Raw genomic sequence first — 21,545 nt, forward strand, 5'->3', positions numbered from 1 at the left:
TCCTTTCCTACACATCCCATGGCAAGATCCGCGAGGCAGCAGCAGCCATCCTGAGTTGCCACGGCCATGCTGGTGTAATAAATAATACAGAGTGTGTATTGATCATAATATAGAGTGTGTATTGATCATAATATAGAGTGTTTATTGATCATAATAAATATAGTATTTAAAATAATAAGAGTTTAAGAAAAATATGTGTTAGGTGTGACAAACTTAATATGGAGTGTTTTAGAGAGATAAGTGTTTTAGAGAGAGATAAGGTCAGCTCTCAGTTCTGTTTGTTTATAGATATCTAGGGGTGGACCGTGAAAATGGGCTATGGGGACACTGTGATAGTGCTTAAAAATAAGTAATCGAGAGGGAACAGGAGTACTGCTGGACCCCAAAAATGCCCAAATTAGGAATACCGGGACATCCGATCTACAGCAAATGCAGAGGAATACGGACCAAATTGGGAATATCAGGACATCCCATCTACAGCAAATGCAGAGGAAAAAGAACTTTAAATCCTAAGGATGACCAATGAAGATCTCCGACGTAAAAGCTGGACATTTCGGAACCCAATCATGGACTATGTTCAGGCGTGTGGACAGCATTGAAATCTTATATAAGGCGGGAAATAGAAGGCCAAAGTGTGCCGTGGCGGAACTACTGTGTTTCCCCGGTCACCCAGCGCTGTTTTGCTCATTTGCCGCTTGCTAAATGTCTTTATTTTATGTTAAACATTAATTAATAAATTCCTTTATAGAAGAAAACAGATGTGACAACTTTTTTGTCCGTAACAGATGTAGATTCAGAATCTCTCAGCTGTCTGCCACTGGTCCCCCCTGCTCTGCTGGCTCCAACTAATGATAATTTGGCTTATGTGTTTGTTTTAACAATAGGTTCTTAATTCTCTTATTGACAAATCCAAAATGTCATACAAAGAGAAATGGATAATCTGAAGGGCAATGTATTTGTCAGCATCCGTTTCCGTTCCCAAGCACCAATAAACTGATGAACCTAACAGTTTGCTACACTGTCTCCTTCTCCTCACACCTTCCGCTGCCCGGGCCACTTTTCCCACCTTTCCCCTTCATTCTCGCGATGGGCGATGCCAGCCGCCAGCTCTTCCCTCCGAGCGGCGATAACGCTGGCGCCCGGCCTGCCGTTCCCTGGGACCGCCCTTCGCCCCGGCACACCAGCGGGCCCCGGGCCTTCCGGGCCCGGCTCACAGGAGCCACGGGGCGCTGGTACCCCCGAGGGGCGCTCGGGCTTGCGGGAAGAGGGGCTCGTTATCTCGGAGGAAACTAACGCCTCAGCCCCAGCCCCAGACTGGGGAGCCCAGCCTGGCCGGCGGTAACGGCCGCTGTGCCATGTCGGGCGAGGGGCGGCTGGGCCACGGCAATGGCGGTGGCGGGTGGCGGCGACAGTGCTGATGGCGGCGGTGCGGGGCAGGCCGGGCCGGCGGCCTCTCCGCCACATCCTGCCCTCGGCGGCTCGGCGCGGCCTCGGCGCTCCTCTCGGAGGCCCCCCTCCCCGCCTCTCCCGGCCCTTCTCCGGCCCCGGGGCTCAGCTCCAGTCAGCGCCCAGCAGGCAGGCGCCGCGTTGTAGCCCCGCCTTTCCCATTGATGGCGGCAGCCGCCGGGCCGCCTCCCTCCGGCCCGCTCCCCCCAGCGGGGAGGCGCCACGGCGCGGAGTGACAGCGGCGGCTGCGGCGCACCGGGCGGGCGGGCGAGCGGGCGGCGGTGCGTGGGCCGGCCGCCCTCCTCCGCGGCCGCTCCTCGGCGAGGAGCCGGGCCCTCCGCGGCCCCCTGCCCCGGCCCGGACAGCGGAGTCGCCGCCGCTAGGAAGCCGTGCGAGGAGGAGGAGGAGGAGGTGGGGGCGGTGGCCGGCGGCGGGGACCCCTGGAAGGAGTGCGCGGAGGCGGCGGTGCAGCTGGCGCTCCGCGCCGGACAGGTGAGAGGATCGCTCCCCGCCCGCGCCGCGGAGCGCTGCCCGGCGGCGGGACAGGGGCGCGGAGAGGCTGGGGGTGCGGAGCAGGCTGCCCTGCGGCTGGAGCATCCTTCTCCCAGGCGGCCGTACCGGCTGCGCTTCGAAATGAAAGAAAGAATTGTGCTAGAGGCGGGCGGTTTGAGGAAGCGCCGTGTGGGCATTAGGCTGGTGGGGCAGAGCTGGCGGGTAGGTGGCAAGCGGGCCAGGCCCCCGCTGCCGGAGACCCCGGCCGTCCCCTTCGGCCACCCCCTTCGGCCGCCCCCTTCGGCCGCGGGGGTCACGTCCAGCTAAGGACGAGGAGCCCCTTCAAGTGAAGGCCAGTTTATTTTGTAACTGGAAGTATTCTGATTTCACTTCAATAATACGGTGGAAAGAACTGTCAGCGTGAAGGTGGTTTTAGTAACTTTTTCAAATGTACACCGAGCGTTTATTCTATTACTGTCACGTTTTGAAGTGTGTGGTGATGTTAAGGTTGAATTTGTGTATAACTGAAGCTTTACGCTGTGGTGCCTTTATCCAGAATGTTGTGTATGTGCACGTTCCAGGACCAGCATTTAGTTTTGAGCAGCTCGTGCAGAGAAAAAATGCCCGTGTCAGGGAGGCTTTTTCTTCTTCTTTTACATACCGGTGTCTTCAGAGTAACTGAATTTCACTTGCTGGGGATAAATCGGCAGTGGCCTTGCAAAGATCTCCGTTAGCTTAGTTAAGATCCGTGTTTTGACACAGCAGAAGGTTGGTCATCTCAGGAGACATCCTGGCCGCACTGTGCGCAGCAGCAAAAATTGCACCAACTCTACCAGAGCCAAGAAATGGGATCAGCAGATTGTTCAGATGAGAAACTGAGTAAAACACAAACCTCAGCAACATGTATTTCTCTTCTGCTTCCATCTGCTCTATTTTGAAACTCACGTTGTATCTGTACACTATGATTTAAGAGCCTCCCTTTTCTATCTTGAGTTTAGGACCTGTAACTTTTCCTTAATGTGTGTTATTAAATGTATTTTCTCCTTAGTAGAAAGACACACACAAAGATGGAACAGAATGCCAGAGGAGAGGAGACTTGTTTTAGTAATACAAGGGAATAAGTGGATAATCCAAATTGGGATGACAGGTCATGCTCTCACAGGCTCTCCAAACAGCAGTGTCTCCAGCATACTCATTCTGCCAGCCATTTCACAGGAGAAACTCATGACTTGCTCACAGCCATAACCATCTCCAGACATTTAAATTGCCTAGAAGACCACAGCTGAGTACCTCTTCCTGGAAGATATAAACATGCCAGAAAATTCATCCTGGTATCTTTTTAGCTCACAATTTGCCATCGCTACAGTGCAACTGGCAGGAAATGCCCAATTCATCGGCAGCCCAAATTTAAACCAGTCAAAGATATTGTTTAAGTAGGACTTTGGAACTGTGTCGGGTCTTTATTAACTTTGTAACGTTAAGGTATGTTTTTAGTTCCAAAACCCATCAGAGATTCTTGTGGAGGAAAAGGTGCAAATAGGGCTGTATCTTTTATTTAAGTGTCAATCCACTTCTAGCTGTCCCCAAAAGAGTCTAGAGACAAGAACACAAAATGCAGTGTGATATAGGTTTGGTAGGACTGGATTTTTGTTGAAAATTGACTGATCAAATGGGTCACCAAAAATAGTCGATTCCGCTGGTCATGTTCATCTTGTTCTTCTGCTTCTCTTCCCACCCCTCAGAGCTCTCCACTTTTGCCTCCATTGCTAGAAGTCTGCTTGCACTCTTTCTCCCCAGATCTGCCTCCTGTTTCCATGCCTGCTTGAAATGTCACCACTTTAGCCTTGCTTTTAAGGCCCTCCATTTTTCAGGACCATGGCAGGTTAGGAAGGCTTGGAATCATTAGAAAGTTTCTAAAAGAGACTTGGTGCAGGGGCCAACCTAAAGAAAGGCATGCAGGTCAAGATTTTGAATTTTTAGGGAAATGTAGACGGTAATACAATTTCCTGGTGTCCCCTTTTGTCCCCAAACGTGACTGTTTGGTTTACATTTCATGAGTTGGAGTAAAATGTATCTTCGTTCCAATGGATCGACATCTATGCTTTGGTATAGTTTCTTCTAAACTTCAAAGGCCATTAAAGAAGTGATTGCTTGAATATTTGTCAAAAGTTGTGTTGCTGGAATAACTTCTATTCCCAGGTTAAAACTGTGACATTCTCGCCCATCCTCTTACTTAGTTTCATTATTTTTATGAATGATCACAGACTCTCATTTAATACGTATGGCTTTTTCATAATGAGAGTGGCCATGGTTTTGTAACCTTGGTAATTGACCTGCATGAAAATGATGCAAAACCTGCTCTGTGAGGCCACATGTAATTGCACTTTTTGAAACCATTCTTCTGCAAGGTCTTCTATGAGTATGCTCTGCTTGCTGTATTCATGAGACTGTGCTTGTTGGTTTAGTATGACTTTTTGCTTAAAAAAAAACAGCATCCTTGATGCTGTTGAGAGCACTGAGTAATATTTGCAGAGTTCTCTGAGATTACAGTCAGAGAAACTTCACCAAAATGAGTGATGTACATATGGGTGAAAAAAAGGGTAAGAAACTCAGACTGGAAGCCATCACATTCAGTCCACACTAAGTACTTTTTGACTCTTTTTTTCAGAGGATATTTTTGTGAGGCATAAGAGACCTCACAGAATCCCACTGAAAAAAAAGGCATATCCGCTGATTCTAAAAAGCCAAAGTCTTTTTCCCCCATATTTGCACCCAAGGGATATTGTTAGGCTGTTGTCTATGGAACACAGACAGTTTTTTTTAACAAACTGGATTGATATTTCCTAAATTGTTTGCAGATAGTTATCCTTTTTATCTAGATGTTTAATTATGTGTTTGGGCAAATATTTCAGGACAATGTTGCAGGCAAGTAAAACCAACTTGGAATTCCCAGGATAAGGTGAGATAAAATACTTACCACAAGGACCTCACTGGAGGTGGCTGTCCTGGCAGGTACTGGGGGAGAAGGCGTCTTTTCCCTCTGTCCTCTTCATTCTCCTTTGTGTGAATTAGTTTCACAAAGGTGTTAGGAAAGGAGAAGTCCAGGACCATGACTGCACTGTGCCCTGCTCCGTGGGAAATGAAGAAGGGAGAAGGACAACTTCGCTCTTGCTCTGTGATGTGGTCTTCGTGCATGTACTGCTTGATGTAAATGCCCATCACTTTGCATAACACCCCCCCCACCAAATGCTCCCAGACAGGGTATTAGGATAAGATCTAGGCAATTCTTTGTTAGAGGGAAGGCAGCATGGGATAAGTGTTAAGTGGCTCTGCTGTAAATAACCACACTCCCAAAAACCAGCTGCTTAGAAATTGTTGTAAAATTTCCAGTCTAGATACAACCTATAATAGAGTATAAAAGACATTTACAGACAAAATACAGCATCTTGGTTGCCAGTTTTGTTGTACAATAGTGATAAGGAACAATCAGCAGTTTTCATTTCATCAACCTGTAGTTCTTCACCTGTAGATCTTTCACTTACCTATTGTCTGTTAGAAAGAGAGAAGCTTTTCTGGAGCTTCACGCCCAGCTGGGAAGACCAGGCAATTGCAGTAGGTGTCTTCAAACCTTGTTGTAAGGCTTCTGCAAGGAAAGGAGCTGAGTGATGTTGTTGGAGTAGTCTGAGGCCCCGGGCTGTAATACTCTGTAGGTAGATGATTTTTAGGGATTATTCAACATAAGCTGAATTCTGGACTACTCTGAGCTATTTGATGAATTTGTGAAGAATAAAGCTGTTTCCCCAATGATGCAGGGAATGTGGTCTTTGTGGGGGACACTAGCTTGGATTGCATACCTATACAAGCTGATGCAAATGCATATGAGTCCCTTTTGTCAGACCCTTCCTAGAATGCAGAGAATTATCAGGGATGAATCCATCCCATGGCACCACCACAGGTGAGCTGATGCAGATGGTGCCCATATGTAGCTGATGACCTCAGCATAGCATTGTGACTTCCCTTCTTCTGCTCTTCCCTTGACACATCAGTTACACAAGAGGCAGGGAGAAGCAGCACATCGTAGGACTGGGTAATGTGTGTCACAGCCCCTCAGCACAGGTCTGCAGAGGAAGAGAGAGGTGAGAAGGCCATCAGACACTGCTTCTGATCAGTCACACCCTTGCATAAGTCGCACCTCCAAAGTGACTGGAGCTTCAGGCTGGCACGTGCAGATCAACAGAGAAACAGAGTTAAAAATGGTCAGGAGCAATTGGAGAAAGGGTCAGAAATGAAAAATAATAAATTCAGTGCTGAGAGGTGCAAAGGATTGTGTTAAAAAGGGAGAGATCAAGTGCTGGATCACAGGGTGAAGAGCAACTGACTGCAGAGAACAACCACAGCAGAGAGCTTGCACCTCTCTTGTTTTTGCAGCAAGGCTCAGGTGTGATCTCACTCCCTCGTTGAGCACATACTGATTTAAATGGCTACAAAAATCTCCTTAATCTTATATTAAAACTGAGTAGAAGTCAAAACCATGGCACTGCTAAGAAGTTGTTGAAATCTTCTCTATTAAAAGGAGCATATTCCTCATCTATTTCACTATGCAGAGTTCTGAGCCCAGTTCTAAGCAGGGCATTTACTTGTGTACAGGCAGTATAAAAGTAAAGAACAATTAAATTGTAACAGAGTAGCATTTTTTTAGAATACACAACCAAGATGGCTGTATTGTTTTGAATTTTACTTTGTACTGAAGAGGAGCTCGAGGGCATTCCTAGAGTTGTGCTTTTATGCTCCTACAGCAAAACCTTCAAGAAAACCATGGAGGGCATTGAGGGGAGTAAAAGAAGTAAGTGTAGTTAATATTTTTATATACAATAGTGAAGCTCTGCAAGACGTCAAGCTGAAAAGTTTTAACCTGCCTTCACAAGCTCAGTAAATAGGCATAACTAGTGTTTTGAATACCTTCATTAGACACCTTCTGTACTAAAGCAACAGTTGGCCATATCCATTACTTGGCAGAACAATCAGCACACTCTTCAAACACAGTATTTTCTACTATGAAAACCAAGAGGCGAGACTGAAATTTGGGAGTTGCTGGTTCCCCTTCCCATGCAGCACAACTGTTTTCTTTGGTCATCAAGCATTTCTCAACACTTTAAAACTACTTTGATATTTGGAATAGTAGTGGATAGTGGAAAATTAGTTAAACAATTGAAATATTTGAAAGTTTTGGAAGGGACTTGGAATATTGGTCTTGTTGCTGCCAGTTTTAGTTAATATAATTCTGTACAAATAAGAGGTGTTTAATGTTTGGGAGTTTTTTTTGTTTTCCTAATTTCAAATAGTTTATCGTTTTCACTGGTTATAAAAATAAGTCAGCTCCATTTGCATCCTGCCTTCTTATTTTAATGAAAGAACAGAAAAAAACCAGAAATAAGATGGGAAAACTAGAAGAAAGCTTTTAACTGTTTTCCCATATGTGCATTTGCAGTTGATGTGGTTTAGTTCTGAGTTTATAACAGCTAAATCCTTAAAAAACATGTCAAAGACTTTTCTAGAAGAGTCCAGGGTTAGATCACTGGTTCCATACCTAGGGAAAAGTCTTAAGTTTTTTGTTTTATTAAAGACATAGAAATTCTTTGGGAATTAGTGGGTGGTCAGCTCTTGAAGTTCCAAAAACCCATATACTCGAGATAAAATAAACAAGTGGGGTTTGCCTTATTGCATGTCTTTTAAAGTAAGAGAGCAGTGGGGTATTGACCCTGTAAATTAAAGAAAAGAAAAGAAGCAGAGGGAGTTTCCATGAAAAATTCCTGAGTGTTAAGGCTCTTTCTTATCTTACATGTATTTTTTGTAATTTCCTAATTGGCTACAACTGCCATCATCCTTTTATTCTCTTAGTTGCGTTCCGTTCCTCAGTCCCTTTCTGAACTGTCAAGAGTGGTTCTCACAGAATGATTCAAAATGGTGTGTTTCCAAAGACTACTCATTAGCTCAGAAGGACTTTTTTAAAAAGTCAGAAGAATGAGAACACACTCTGGTAGAATTAGGCTTACAATTGTTTTTTCAGGATTAGGTATAATTTTTCAGTAAATATATTATTTTAGTGTGCACTGGATGAATGGCCAACAACTATGGTCTGTGAACTTCTGTTTCAGATTATTAGGAAAGCTCTAACAGAGGAAAAACAAGTGTCCACAAAGACATCTGCTGCAGATCTTGTAACAGAAACTGATCATTTTGTGGCAAGTTGAATTATTTCTGTTCTGAAAGAGAAATTTCCTTCCCACAGGTGAGTGCCTATGGGATGATTTTTTTTTCCTTTAAGAGCTAAATATCTGACTGGCACTTCAAGGGAATTTTAAAAGTATCTATTTCTCATGTATATTAACCTATTGCTGTTGGACATTTTCACAGGACTCCTTTGTTTAAGAAGTATTACTTCCCTATACGTAGTACTTTATATTTTATTATCTTTATGTTTCTTAAGATATATATTGAATAGTCGTGTTTCCCCTCTAGGGGTATCATGTACAAAGGTTCCATGTGGATCTCCACTGATCAGTCCTCTAGTGTATAAGAATTCTTCCCAGGATATCTATTAAAATATAGTTGAAATTAATGATAGCAAATGTCCTGTCCTACAGACCTTTCTTCTGCTTTCTTTTGCCATGATAGGTAAGCATTTGCCAAATCAGGACAAGTACCGTATTTAATCACATCCACCCTGTGTTGTATGGAGTCCTAAAATGAGTGAGGAGCAGAGTTGTTTATCGTCATCATTTGATGCATGTACATGAAGAGATTATAAATTAGTATATGGGGTGTCAACCCAAGGTTTTAAAAAGAGATCAAATTATTGGCTTCTCTTGAATTATTATGGTCAATTTGAAAAATAACCATTCCTAGCACCTGTGCAGAATAGAGAGAGATTCTATGAGTTGTCTGGGTTTGGTTTGATGCAGAGGGTCTGCATCAAACATTTGACTTCAGTCTACATGGATAAAATGAATCTTCCTGCAGAGCCAGTGCAGAGCCTGTGTATCCTTTAAATGCTGTATGACTTCTTTCTAACTGTGTGCATCTCTGACAGAGATGAGCCTTACACTCCAGCACTGTGCAGAAATCAACAAAGATGAAAATCTGGAGGGCTCAGCTACTAATCTGGTTATCGACAATGCTGCTAGGAAAAAAAAACCCAACACCCCACCATAAGAAGGAACAGAAAAAACATTGTATACTAAATATGGCTTTCTAAATACGTGTTGTGTGTGATCACATCCTGAAGCAGTACTGTGCAGCACAATGTGTGGTTCTTGGCCACCATTCTCAAGAGAGTGCCAGGCTTTACGAGCCTATTATTTGTGTAATATTCCTTCGACTATTGCTGCCTGTGCTCCTTTCTCATCTCCACTCCTGTGTTGTGGGGTTTTTTTGCCTTGAACAGTCTGCCAGAGAACATAAAACATACACATAAAATAAGATTCATCAGAAGTGCTTAATTGAACTCAGAATGGGAACAAAAGTTTTAAGGTCAGTGTAAGACCTAGAAACTGAAGAATCCCTGACTTTATTAACTCTGTACAGTTAGCTTCTGACTTTATAGGCAAATGAAGGAATTGCTATTTCTTCAGTATTTTGCTGATGTTGGTTATTGGGTTTGGTTAGAGTTTGTTCAGACAGTAAATGCATTTATGTTAAACAATTGATTAAACTAGATTTAACTAGACTAGATTAAAACATTTGCAATGAGGAGTCCACAGTAGCAATCAAGGTTTAAATTCAAGTAAAACAAAAACTTCAAAAGATCGTGCACACTTTGTTTAGTCTGTTACTTAATCTTGCTGTTGGAAGCATTCTGCTACTTCTTCTCTCTTGATTCTTATGTTCTCTGAATCAACAAATGTACCTTAAGAGGAACATTAAAAAGTAAAAAAAAATTACAATACATTAAAAATTTAAAAGGGTTCTCATGAGAATCTGTGCCATTTGCACTGTGACAGTGATGAGTCTTGAGATATTGGAAGTGTACCCAGAAGTAAAGAGAAGTATTAGGAAAACACGTGGAAAAGAGAATTCTGTCCCACGTTTCATTCTTCTTCTCTCCACTTGGTTCAGTGATATGTATCATCCTCATTCACACTTCATCCAAGTTTTCATCTCTCACCACCCTTTGGTACTCTGACATCCTTCAAGTGAGTTTTTTCAAAAGGGGATTTTTCCGATAGATCTTTGAATTGTGGATAGGCACAGCCTGAAAGGCTGTATTGTTACACAAGTTGTCATCTTCAGTTTTAATTGTGGCCTTAATCCTGTAGACATTACAACCACGACACAGTCATTATAGAGAGTGACATCCAGCACTAGCTTCCTGGCCTTCTGCTCTCAGGCCTCCATACGGGGATAGGTGAGGGGACAGCCCTGGCTTGAACCTCCTGCATTCTACTGGATGACACCCTTGCTGCAGGTTTCAGCACTTACTATGCTACAGGTTTCCCTGCTGTTCCAACAATGAGTTTCAGAGTGGCACCATGGTAAGAACAGATGTATGATGAGAGTTGGCTAAAATCACTGGACTCATTTTCAGTGGGAGAAAACTTTAATCCAGATTTAAGGAGAGCTCATAGGCTGTCAAATTAACTACTGTGATAACATGGCTATACCTCCTGCTTCTCAAGCTGTTCATAAAATTTTGTCTCCAGTATTTCAAGCCAAGTGTTTTGCTTAGTTTGCATATTTTTACAGGACAGGAAACCATAGAACAACACACCTCACGTTGACCTTGAGCAACTGTCACAGTTCCTAGTGTTGTATAACAGCAAGGGGCTTACTTTAAACTGTTAGCCCAAATTTCATTAAATGTGTAGCTAATTTATCCTGCATCCATTTTGGAAAAAATATTCTTGGACATCAAGACTGTATCAATGGCACTGCTGTTCCTCAGCTTCATGTTAGCATTTCTGTATGTGAGGACTGCAGCGTCACATCCCAGTGCAGGAAAAGGTGAGAAACAGACTTACAATACTTGAGAGCAAAACAACTCACACAGAAGTAGTCTTGTCTTTAAAGAGGTTACCATTTCATCTGTCTTGAACTGGCAAGGAAACAGCTACAGTTCAGGCTTTGGCTGTGGGGGTTGGCAGAGGGTTGAAGCAGAAGCATAATTTATGGAGAAGGTGGACAGTCTGAGAATGTGCTCCATCTGCAAGAAGATGAGCTTCCTCTGCAGCCAGTAGCACAGCCAAAGTGTGTGGTTGGGTTTATATGCTAATTACAAGATTTGTAAAAGATTTGTATCATTTGTCAAAATTATACAGCACCATGACAAAATAATGAAATATTTACAGCAAACAGTCTGCAAAATGTTACGTTTGAAAGAATTCCAAACGCTTGTTCTAGTCTTTCTCATTTCTCAGTTCCACACCAAGACTTTTCCTTCAGCTTTAATAGAGATGAAAATCCTAGTAAACATTTCCTTCTTCCCTCTTCATACCAACTAGGGGCCTATAATGCCATCAAAACAGTACTTTTTTTACTCAGGGAAAGCATTTGGAAAGTTCACAAAGTCTCCTCCTGTGTTGTCTGCGGAACATTTTAAGCTCACAATTGCAAGTGCTATGTGGCATCATGCAGCACTTGTTGAGAGCACAAGAAAAAATAGCTGCTACTCTAGCCCTGGGCAAGCAGCTATTTTATTTTATTGGGTTTTTTTTTTTCTCTTTGTGTCATCAAGAGGAGTTTTTTCATCTTCAACTGTTTGGAGGAGATTCTGAATACCACTACCAGCTATTTGAATGAGAAACCAAAAGCAAGATTGAGTGCTAGCAGTCTGATTCTGCACCTTCTGTACATGCAGCACTTAATTCAGATCTTTGAGAGTGACAGCTGCACAGCACTTAAAGAAACAGGCCGTGAGCAGTTCATGGGAGAGCAGGGATAATTAAGGTCAGCAGGAAGTGTACCAGAACTGGATGTTCATTTCCCAGGGAAAAAGGAGGGTATCTACTGAAGGAAAAGGATATCTACTGAAAGAAATTTGGACAGAACAACAGAACAGAAGATGAGCTCAGATTTCAATTTGTGCCTTCTGCATCCAAACAACAAAAAACCAATAACTTGTTGATTTTCTCTAGGTCACGGGAAAAAGAAAGTTTAGCTTTGTAAACCTCATTTCTCGAGTCAGTCTACTGTAAAAAATTCAAGTAGGAGTGAGATTGTGGATTTTCTAAGAGTGTGTTATTTCCTAATGACTGAATTTGGCTGCAGAAGAGAAGCAGCTACAGTTTGCAGTTTATATTACTTACTGCAATAGACAGTCCTAACCCATAAAATGACATTCTGCATTAAAAAACTCCTTCTGAAGTTCCAGGGGTGCCAGTTTAGATCCATTGTTGTATTCATTTTCATGACTTTTTTATATTTTGGGAAACATAAATGGAGTCCCTTTTTACCATGCAAAATAGTGTGCTATGAATTTGAGAACTCTCCTTCAAAGTTTCTATGAAAGCTCCTTATTCCGAGAAGAAAAAGCAGTATGTACGTTTATACATATAGATATAGATATAAAAATTAATTAAAATATACAGATATTAAAAATTAAGTATCTCTTCAAAAAGAGAAAGATGGAATTTGTCTTTTCACGTCACATCTCTAAACCACACTTGTTTTACTCCACACCAAATGCAGGTTTATTGCAGAAGAGTCCACTGCTGCTGGTTCAAAATGTGTCCTCACTGACAGTCCGACCTGGATTATTGATCCTGTTGATGGAACGTGCAACTTTGTGCACAGGTAAGTGGACAGTGAACTGGGAAGTACATAAAAGAGCAAAATGTAGCTTCTCACAAAGCCTCTCTTCTTCTTGAAAATGTTTTACCATGGTAGATTTATTCCATTGTCTTGTAAGTAGGTGTCATGCTGTCCTGGTTTCGGCCCATCAGGGAACAAAGACCACGATTAGCCTCAAGTACCGAAGAGGCTGAGAATTGCTCGAGGGCAGGGAGGGCTTAATTGCTGCTTAAGGTTCAGGACAAAACAGACCAGGCTACTTGGTTTGGGGAAGAAAACAGAAAATAATTTAATGCAACATCAACTAAAACATACCCACAAAAACCCAAAACATAACCAAAACGAAACAAAACAACACAGAGGAATACGTCAATGAAGAGTCCAACCAGCCTTTTTAAGAACACCTTCCCGCCACACCTCCCCTCTTCCCGGGCTCAGAGCCCTGATCCCGGGGTTTTTACCTTGCCCCCCACCCTGAACGGTTCGGGGGGGCAGGCAGTGGAGGTCTCAGTCAGTCTGCTCCCAATAGCTTCTGCCGTCTGTCCCTCCTCAGGACGGGTGAACTCCACACCAGTCCTCCCTGCGAGTCCGTGGGGTAACTCACACGCATGGCAGCCCTGCACGGGCTGCTCCGACGTGCACCCATTCCAAAGGCTGCAGCTCCTCTCTGCCTCTCGTGTGGGGCTGCTCTACGGCGTGCAGGCTCTCCAACACGGCCTGGGCCATGGCCGTCTCCCCACACAGTCCCTCGCCCGTCCGGGCTCACTCACATGGAGCTGCTGGTGGCTCTCAGTCCTGCCACGGATCTCCACAGGTTTCAGGGGCACAGCTTGCATTCTCGCCACGGCCTGCAGAAGGGTCTCCGGTCTACTGCTCCTCCTTCCTTCCTCCTCTGGCTGAAGGGTCCGCGTGGTCGCCTCCATCTTGTATCCCTCTTACACCTCCCGACCCGCATTCCAAATTCCCGTCCCCTAAATAGTGATCGCAGAGGCGCCAGATTGGCCCAGCCAGGCCGGAGGTGGGTGTGAACCCAGGAGCCGGGGGAGAGTCCGCAAACTCTTTACCGGGTCTTCACTGCAACCCGCTCCCCCTGTTACTAAGCCAAAAGCTGCTCCTTGCTAAACCAGAACACATGCCTTTATCTTTTTGTAGCTCCCTTAGTGTATCTGAGGGAGTGTGTGTTTGTGCTGGGGAGAGCTCTATACTGTTATCTAAAGGTAAGCTAAAGTTTCTGCTGATTGCTTAATGGCCCACAGCTCTTGACTCACAGCTTGTTTATATATAACCGCACATGAACATGCAGAGGCTTGAGCTGAACTGGAGGAACAAGGCTGTGCTATGATGACATTTGGCCTAACGCCTTATGTGGTTGTTACCTATTCCTTGTAGTGGTGACGTTTTCTCCCTTTCAAATACAAGTGCTTCAGTTTTCCTAAGAAGTACAACCTTTGCACATATGTAAAGTAGAAAAAACAAAGTTGTACATAGATACTGTTTTTAGACTTACAGAATACTGCTCTGCAAAAGTAAATCTAGGGCTCGTTCTCACAGAAGTGCAAAACCTTTAATTCATCATTTAAGTCCTAGAAGTTGTAAATGAATGACTGCTTGTAATACTTCTGCTTAAAATATGTTCTGCCTTGTACTTTGTGATGTAACATAACTGCAGTTTTCATTAAATGAGAACAAAATAACTTGTTGGTGCAATTCCCTAGAATTCAAGGGGAGGTGGAGGGATGTCATGTGCTTTTCTTCAAGTGACATTTTCTCTTACTAGCAATATTTCCTGAGCCTTGCCTTCACAACTCTTTTTAAAACTTGTTTTTAAGAAATGAATTCCTTTCATTGTTTAAAGTGTAATAATTATACTTTAGTCAAAAGGAGCAAATTAAATACATGATGGTGACTGATGAAAGAGAGGGTAGAGGAACTGGTTTCTCCTTACGTTGATGTCAGCAGCAAGGTATCTGTGCAGCTGGATTGCTATCTCTGATGCTTGAACTTGAACAGATTGTGCTCTTTAAAGTGATGACTTGTTATAACAACAGTGATGATTTTATACTGGGTAATTCAATTACACTAAGGCAAAAAGATCACTAAAATATACAACGCGTTTCGTGTAAAAAGCCTGGTATCTTCCTGTGCTTATTTCTTGCCTTCTCCAATAGTAAATTCAGTTTTAACGACACTGACAAAGAGGACAACAAAGGAGAAATAGTACAATGCCAGGAGCATTTTGACACAAGTAAAACCACAGAGCTCCATGTGGGTTTTTTTTGCCTGAGGGAGTTGCATAACGAGTAAGTCAAGAGATTTTTCATTAGTGATGGGTCTTTTCTTATTTTTCACAGATTTCCGACAGTGGCAGTGAGCATTGGATTTGCTGTTAACAAAGAGGTATGAAGTATGTTCTTTAAGATGAGTGTCTGAGATGTGGGTAGAACCCTCAAAATCACATGGGAACTTTCAATAAAATACTTTTAGAAAGAAGCTAGCCACTACTCAGGTTTTTCCACCCTTTTTTAATTCATGTGGTCATACTCTACTAGTCTAAAATGATAGTCCTGCAAAACCTACTTGTGCAAACTGGCAATTGAAAGATAATTCTTACAAATTATTATAAATATTATTATAGGATTTATGTGGGGAAAAAAGAGAGTACTGACGTGGGCAAGGTTTTGTAAGACAAAACCGTGGTGAGTTAAATAATAGTGTTGCCTATTTGTAATTGAAACACATCTCCCAGTGTTCTTATATTAGCATTATTGCTTCTTTCCTACAAGCGGTATCTGTGAAGGCTAACTGCTGCTGTGAGGCAATTCAGAACTGATTTCTGTTAAGACCTCTCTGAACTTATGGGCCTAGTTAATTTAATCTACCTTTATGGTTTTCTTAACATGGAGAATAAGTGTATTTCCCACGAGAGCTTGATTATTGGCGGGGGGGTGGGGGTGTGTTAAGTATCCAGCCTTCATATGTGCCATTTTCAGTCTCCTAGCTATACCCGATCACGCTACTGCCTTTTCTCTGTATGTTGTCAGCTTACAGTTTGATATATACAGAAGAAGGAGCTATTCAAAGGAATGTACCTTTTTCAGACTAATTGCATGATCTCAAATACATGTATAGCTGTAAGTGAAGCCACCAAGAGTTCCATGCAATAACAACATAGTTTTCAGGTGCGCTAGTGCCTGTTACTGGTTTAAACAGCACAATGTTCTGTACTTCTCTAGTTAGACTTTTCAAACATGGAATCTGCAGAGAAACACTTCCATGCTTTTCTGAAGTTTGTTCATTCCCAAAGATCCTTTTAAATACTACATATTATTACCAGACAGCTTTCTCTAATATTTATGTTTTCTAGAACACCATCATGATTTTGATGCTGCATAATTTGGGTTATGTAAACTGAACAAAGCTGAAACAAAAATAAAGAATGATGTTAAATCTCCCTCAGTAAACAAATGGGAAAAGCAGAAAAAAGTATTAAGCTGAAAAGGAGCCAAAGTACACACAGGGGAACTGACCTGAATGTAAGCCTTGAATGGTACTGAAGAAATTCCTGCAAATGTCTTCAGGGAAAGAGTCTATTAATAGTGTCTTCCTCAAAAAAACCCCTTGCCAGATGCAATGTGAATGGTGAATCAAATTCAGAGTACTGTGTCGGCTGTGAAGTGTGTTATGTCTGTAGGCACACATGCTAACTGTAAACTAAAGGATGAGTGCTTCATTAGGGGTTCTTTAACAGCTTGCTTTTGTGTGCGGTATGTTTCAATATGCAAATAGCTAGCAATACTTCATCAACATTTTCATGGAATTATTTTATTGGTAAACCATGTTACAGATCTATCTGTTTGCCTAAGGATAACAGATAACAATAATCACATGTATGTAGTGAAGTTTTCTTTTAATCAATCAAAATGCAGATGAGAACAGACAGAAGCAGACATGTGCCAAAAATGTACATCGTTGTACACAGGAGGTGATAAAAAATTTATCCCAAAACCAGATATCGTGAATTTGAAACACAGTAAATTCAAGCAATTGAACATACAGACTTGTTGTAGTGCCTCAAGCAGACCCTCAAAACTTCCCTGAAATTTGGGAAGTTTAACTATTCACCTGGATTAATTATGAGCTGGATCTCCCTATTTGGAGAGTTGTAATGTCAATGACCCCTAAGATTTTAATCCTTGATTATATAACACCTTTTTTTTCAGTGCTTGAATATCTCATGTTCCACAAAAGCCCGTGCTGGCAGAGACTAAAAACATGTGCTCCCATTTGGGCTGGCTGAGCCACTTTTGAAATGGCCTCACTCCTTTTTGCAGTCAGAGTTCTGGTTTCCAGATGGGCAAGGAACAGTTTTGGCACGTGCCACTTTGTCTTCCTTTCTCTGGACATCCAAATCTAGAACAAAGCAAGGAAGTGGACCTTCTGCCCTTGCAAGTGCTTTGAAATTTGCCTGTGTTTTGAGAGACATAATTTGGTGGTGGCCAGTTTCACTAGTGAAGATGGATCTTCTTTAGTCTCACTTCTTTTGATGTTTTAAGTATATAAAATCACAGTTGCTCTTCTTCTGTGAGGACTGTGGCTTCAGTGAAATAAACCAGCCCTGGAAGAGAGGGTGTGTTTCCCTATGCCCACCACTGGAAGTCAAGCAGCCTTCACCAATGCATGATGTGTTGGAGGTCTAGGCTGTCACGTTACTTCATGCCTTTTGTTTCTAGGAAATGTGACTGTTGGATAACATTGATCTGCGCTATACATTTATTATTCACATGTAATCATTTGAAATCACAGTCCAGGCAAACACTCTTCTTTGTCAATGCCAAATTTTGTAGAGGCCTGGCATGGGAGTCCAGGCATCAGGATGCACCTAAATGAAGGATCCATCTTCCCTTTGATCTTGAATGGTGTTTCTTCTCATGCTTAGGTTCAGGTCAGGCCTTGTATGTGCTTCTGTGGTCAACAGAATTGTTCTTTTCCTCATAAATCTATCCGTATCACCATTAAATCTCTTCTACCAAGCCTCCTTATTTTTCTGGCCTGTACTAATGTAAGGAGTAGCCTGTAAATTTTCTCCTGTACCCTGAATTCGTGAAACCCCACTGATACTTGATCAGCCAGCTCATTTTCCTAAACAGAGACCTCCCTCTTAGTCTCTTTAACTAATTTCTACCTATAGCCTTTATGAAAACTGAAGAGAGCCACTTATCTGTTAGAAATTCATTTTAGAACTCAGAAGAACAACTTAGTCATGACCTAGCTGTGACTGGTGTGGTATGAATGCTTGGTGCATTTCAGCAATGAGGCGTGCTTTAGATATTCTGTAATTATAACTTGGGCCTGTTATGCAAAATTATCTGAGGCAAATTGCTTTCACCATCCAGAGTTTTCACTGATGGCTAAACAATGAATACCCTGCAGCGTGCCTGGATGGGTGTTACTGTATTTGAATTCGATAATTTAAAAAGTGATTGTTAAATCTGTGTTCCTACAGTTATGCTTTGTGATATCTTGTATCTTTCAATCTAATGACGTACCTGTTGCTCACCAACCGTTTACCGCATTGCTAGAATCCATACTCTACTTCTGCAATACTGAATTCATTGTTAGCCTGTTTAATTAAATGATGTCTCCAGCCTAATTTGAGTTTGAAAACCCCCTTGCTACTTCTGCTAAGAATTTTCAACTTAGGCAATTAGCTGTAATAAGCAGGCAGCCGTTCTCTAGCGGAATGAATGCCTCGCCTTTAACCCACAGTAGAGGTGACAGCTGACACTTGGACACAGCCTAGTTACTAAGTAATGAACGGCTAAACCTTTGAGTTTTGTCATGCCTTTAATGCCTCCAAGTTCAGCTGGCACAACAGAAGCAGAGACACTTGGCATTTGATGAACCATCTCCATCTACATTGGCATACGCTTGTTATAGACTAGCAGTATGCAGATCTCAGAGGTGGACGACTTCAACACCTTGCAAGTCACTGTGGGTCTTTCCTTTGACTGTACACAAGGCTGACATCCTCATCTGCTGTGGGGCAGAATTGCCCTTGCTGAATGCAATACAGAAATAACACTCATATTAGTATTTCTTAATTAAGATACTGGTTTCATTTGTAATAGGTAAGGGTTCTTCTCAGTCATAAGGTGTCGTCAGTCTCTGAAATGTCAGAATGAGGAGGAGCTATTACTGAATGACTGGTGGTTTAGGTAGAAAGTTTCCTTTGCTCTTACTGTATTCCCAAATAGTTTATTAACAAATTTCATTGAAGTTCCCTATTCATGAAATCCTGTTTTCAAATATAATTAGATTAAAATCATTGCTAATCCCTCGTTTATTTTATTATGCTGGGTCCCCCGTTTATTTTTAGTTGACCACTAATGTTAGTACATTTGCCAAAAGCTGACCGGTCAATGAAATCAAATGGTGTGTATAAAGAGAAGGAATGTAAGAAGGCATACTTCTTTTTAATCTTTCTGTTCTGGTTTTAAAAATATCTGTTTAGATCAGACTGTTTGGTATGAGAAATCTGGTCTTGCTTGAATTTTTATGCAAAGCTGTCACTTATCCTATGAAAGAGTTAGAGGTATAAAATTTGGGCATGAAAACTGTTTTATTGTGAAAAGTCCATTAGTGTTGTGTTTAAAAACAAATTTCTAGAATCTGCCTGGAAGCTGTTGAATTACTGGAAGCAACTGCCTACATTGCAGATATCTCGAAGGCCTTAATTTTAACAGAAATTGGTCCAAAACGTGACCCTGCGACTTTGAAATTGTTCCTTGGAAACACTGAGAGATTGCTCAAGGCCCAAGCACACGGGTAAGATATTTTACCATATATGTCTCACATTAGTGACCAAAAGTCATTAAAAGCACTCCCTCCCGCCCCCTGAAAGCAAAACCCAGACAAGTATGTGGCATGTTTTGCAATCTTGACACATAGGTTGAAATCAAAGGCCCTTTCTGCTTTCCATTACCATGTGTCCTTCTCATGGGGTTTGGGGTCCGTGTGATCGGGAGCTCAACCCTGGCCCTGTGCCATTTGGCGTCCGGTGCTGCAGACGCCTATTACCAGTTTGGGTTACAGTGCTGGGACTTGGCAGCAGCCACTGTCATTATTAGAGAGGCAGGTGGCACCGTGATAGACACTTCAGGTGAGTAAAATATCATTGTCTCTGTTGACTTTTGGGTGACCGAGTGGCTATTTTGGGGCAACTTGTGTTAACTCAATACAGTCTTCCTATGGCTCTACCTCATTTCTAGCAGCATCCTGTAGAAATGTCTGTACTCTCCACTAGAGTCTGGCTGATTATTCATGACACAGTGATGGAATTCCAGCCCAGGGTTTCATCACATCAAGATCTTCTGAGTCAAACTCTATTTTGATGACTGAATAATTCCTTTAAAGTATCAGATTTACAGTGAAGAACTAGCCCAGGAGAATGGTAGATGCATTCAGATTCCAAACAGATTTGGGGAGACATCCTCCTGAGAAAGGATGATTCCAGGTTATTATTTTACTCATTTAGACAGTACACATCTCACAGTAATTGTTTACTGGTGACTCCAGATAGGAGTTGCTGAATAAGATTGTCCTTCCCACCCCAAAAAGAGCCACGTATGAAATTGTTTCAGTGTTTCTGAACCTCCTGAATGACAACATGGTTTCTATTTCAGAACACATTGCCTTTTTACATAATGTAAGACAGTTCTCATGAATCCCCTTGTTCTCAGGGGGACCGCTGGATCTGATGTCCTGCCGAGTGATTGCTGCGGGCACCAGAGAGATGGCTGTGTTCACAGCTCAGGAATTACAAACCATTCACTACAGACGGGATGATGAAAACTAAATACTTAGCTATGGAGTCTACTCTCCTAAACTATGTTAACCTTTGCAAGATGGGTGGCTTAAATGGTACGTGATTTCAGCAGGATGCTTTCTGTGGAGATTGTCTGTGTCAAATATTTTTAATAAATTTATTACTATGTGGAAAGGCATAGGGAGATTTTTAAACCTCTAAGAATCTTGTTTCCTTTTGAATATGTATCTCTTTCAGCAGTATCTTTTTTATAAGATAGCATATTTTACTTGTAGTAAATTAGTCTCAAAATGAAGTTATCATTTCATATCTGTGGGGCTGATATTTAGTCTTTTGTAACACGCAGCTAAAAATGGAACTTTATTTTTACAGATGCAGATCTCAGGTAAACGAGCTTTAGGACTGTAGTAAGGACAAGTAGTTGAGAATGTGTGCCTATAATACCCTCGTTCTGTGATGCTTAAGAATGCAATAAAAGTGACGTTATTGTTTCCTAACTGTCATAGCTATATATCCATATATATGTATATCATAGAATCATTTTGGTTGGAAAGGTCTTTTAAGATCATGGAGTCCAACCACTAACTTCACACTGACAAGCCCATCACTAAACCACGTCCCTCATCTACACATCTTTTAAATATCTCCAAGAATGGGAACTCCACCACCTCCCTGGGCAACCTGTTCTGTTGTTTAACTAGCCTGTCAGTGAAGAAGGTTCTCCTAATATCCAATCTAAACCTTCCCTGGTGCAACTTGAGGCCTTTTCCTCTTGTCCTATCACTCATTACTTGGGAGAAGAGACCAACCCCCAGACTTCACTACCACTTCCTTTCAGGTAGTTGTAGAGAGTGATCATGTCTCCTGAGACGCGTTTACTCCAGGCTAAACATCCCGAGCTCCTTCAGCCTCTCCTCATAAGACTTGTACTCCAGACGCTTCACCAGCTTCGTTGCCAGCCTCTGGACACACTCCAGCACCTCCATGTCCTTCTTGT

The 21,545-nt window shown here is 42.3% G+C and overlaps 1 protein-coding gene across 1 annotated transcript; it reads left to right on the plus strand.

The window, feature by feature from the left end:
* Positions 1 to 1,386: 1,386 nt before the first annotated feature.
* LOC133627113 (inositol monophosphatase 2-like) lies at positions 1,387 to 20,578 on the plus strand. The gene is given in 9 exon segments (XM_062010308.1): positions 1,387 to 1,575; positions 1,657 to 1,938; positions 8,094 to 8,227; positions 12,622 to 12,726; positions 15,075 to 15,120; positions 15,957 to 16,009; positions 19,390 to 19,545; positions 19,728 to 19,882; positions 20,463 to 20,578. Coding segments are annotated over 9 exon segments (1,236 nt in total).
* The last annotated feature ends 967 nt before the right edge of the window (positions 20,579 to 21,545 follow it).

Source organism: Colius striatus, chromosome 17 (assembly GCF_028858725.1).
Source record: "Colius striatus isolate bColStr4 chromosome 17, bColStr4.1.hap1, whole genome shotgun sequence".
Taxonomy (NCBI): domain Eukaryota; kingdom Metazoa; phylum Chordata; class Aves; order Coliiformes; family Coliidae; genus Colius; species Colius striatus.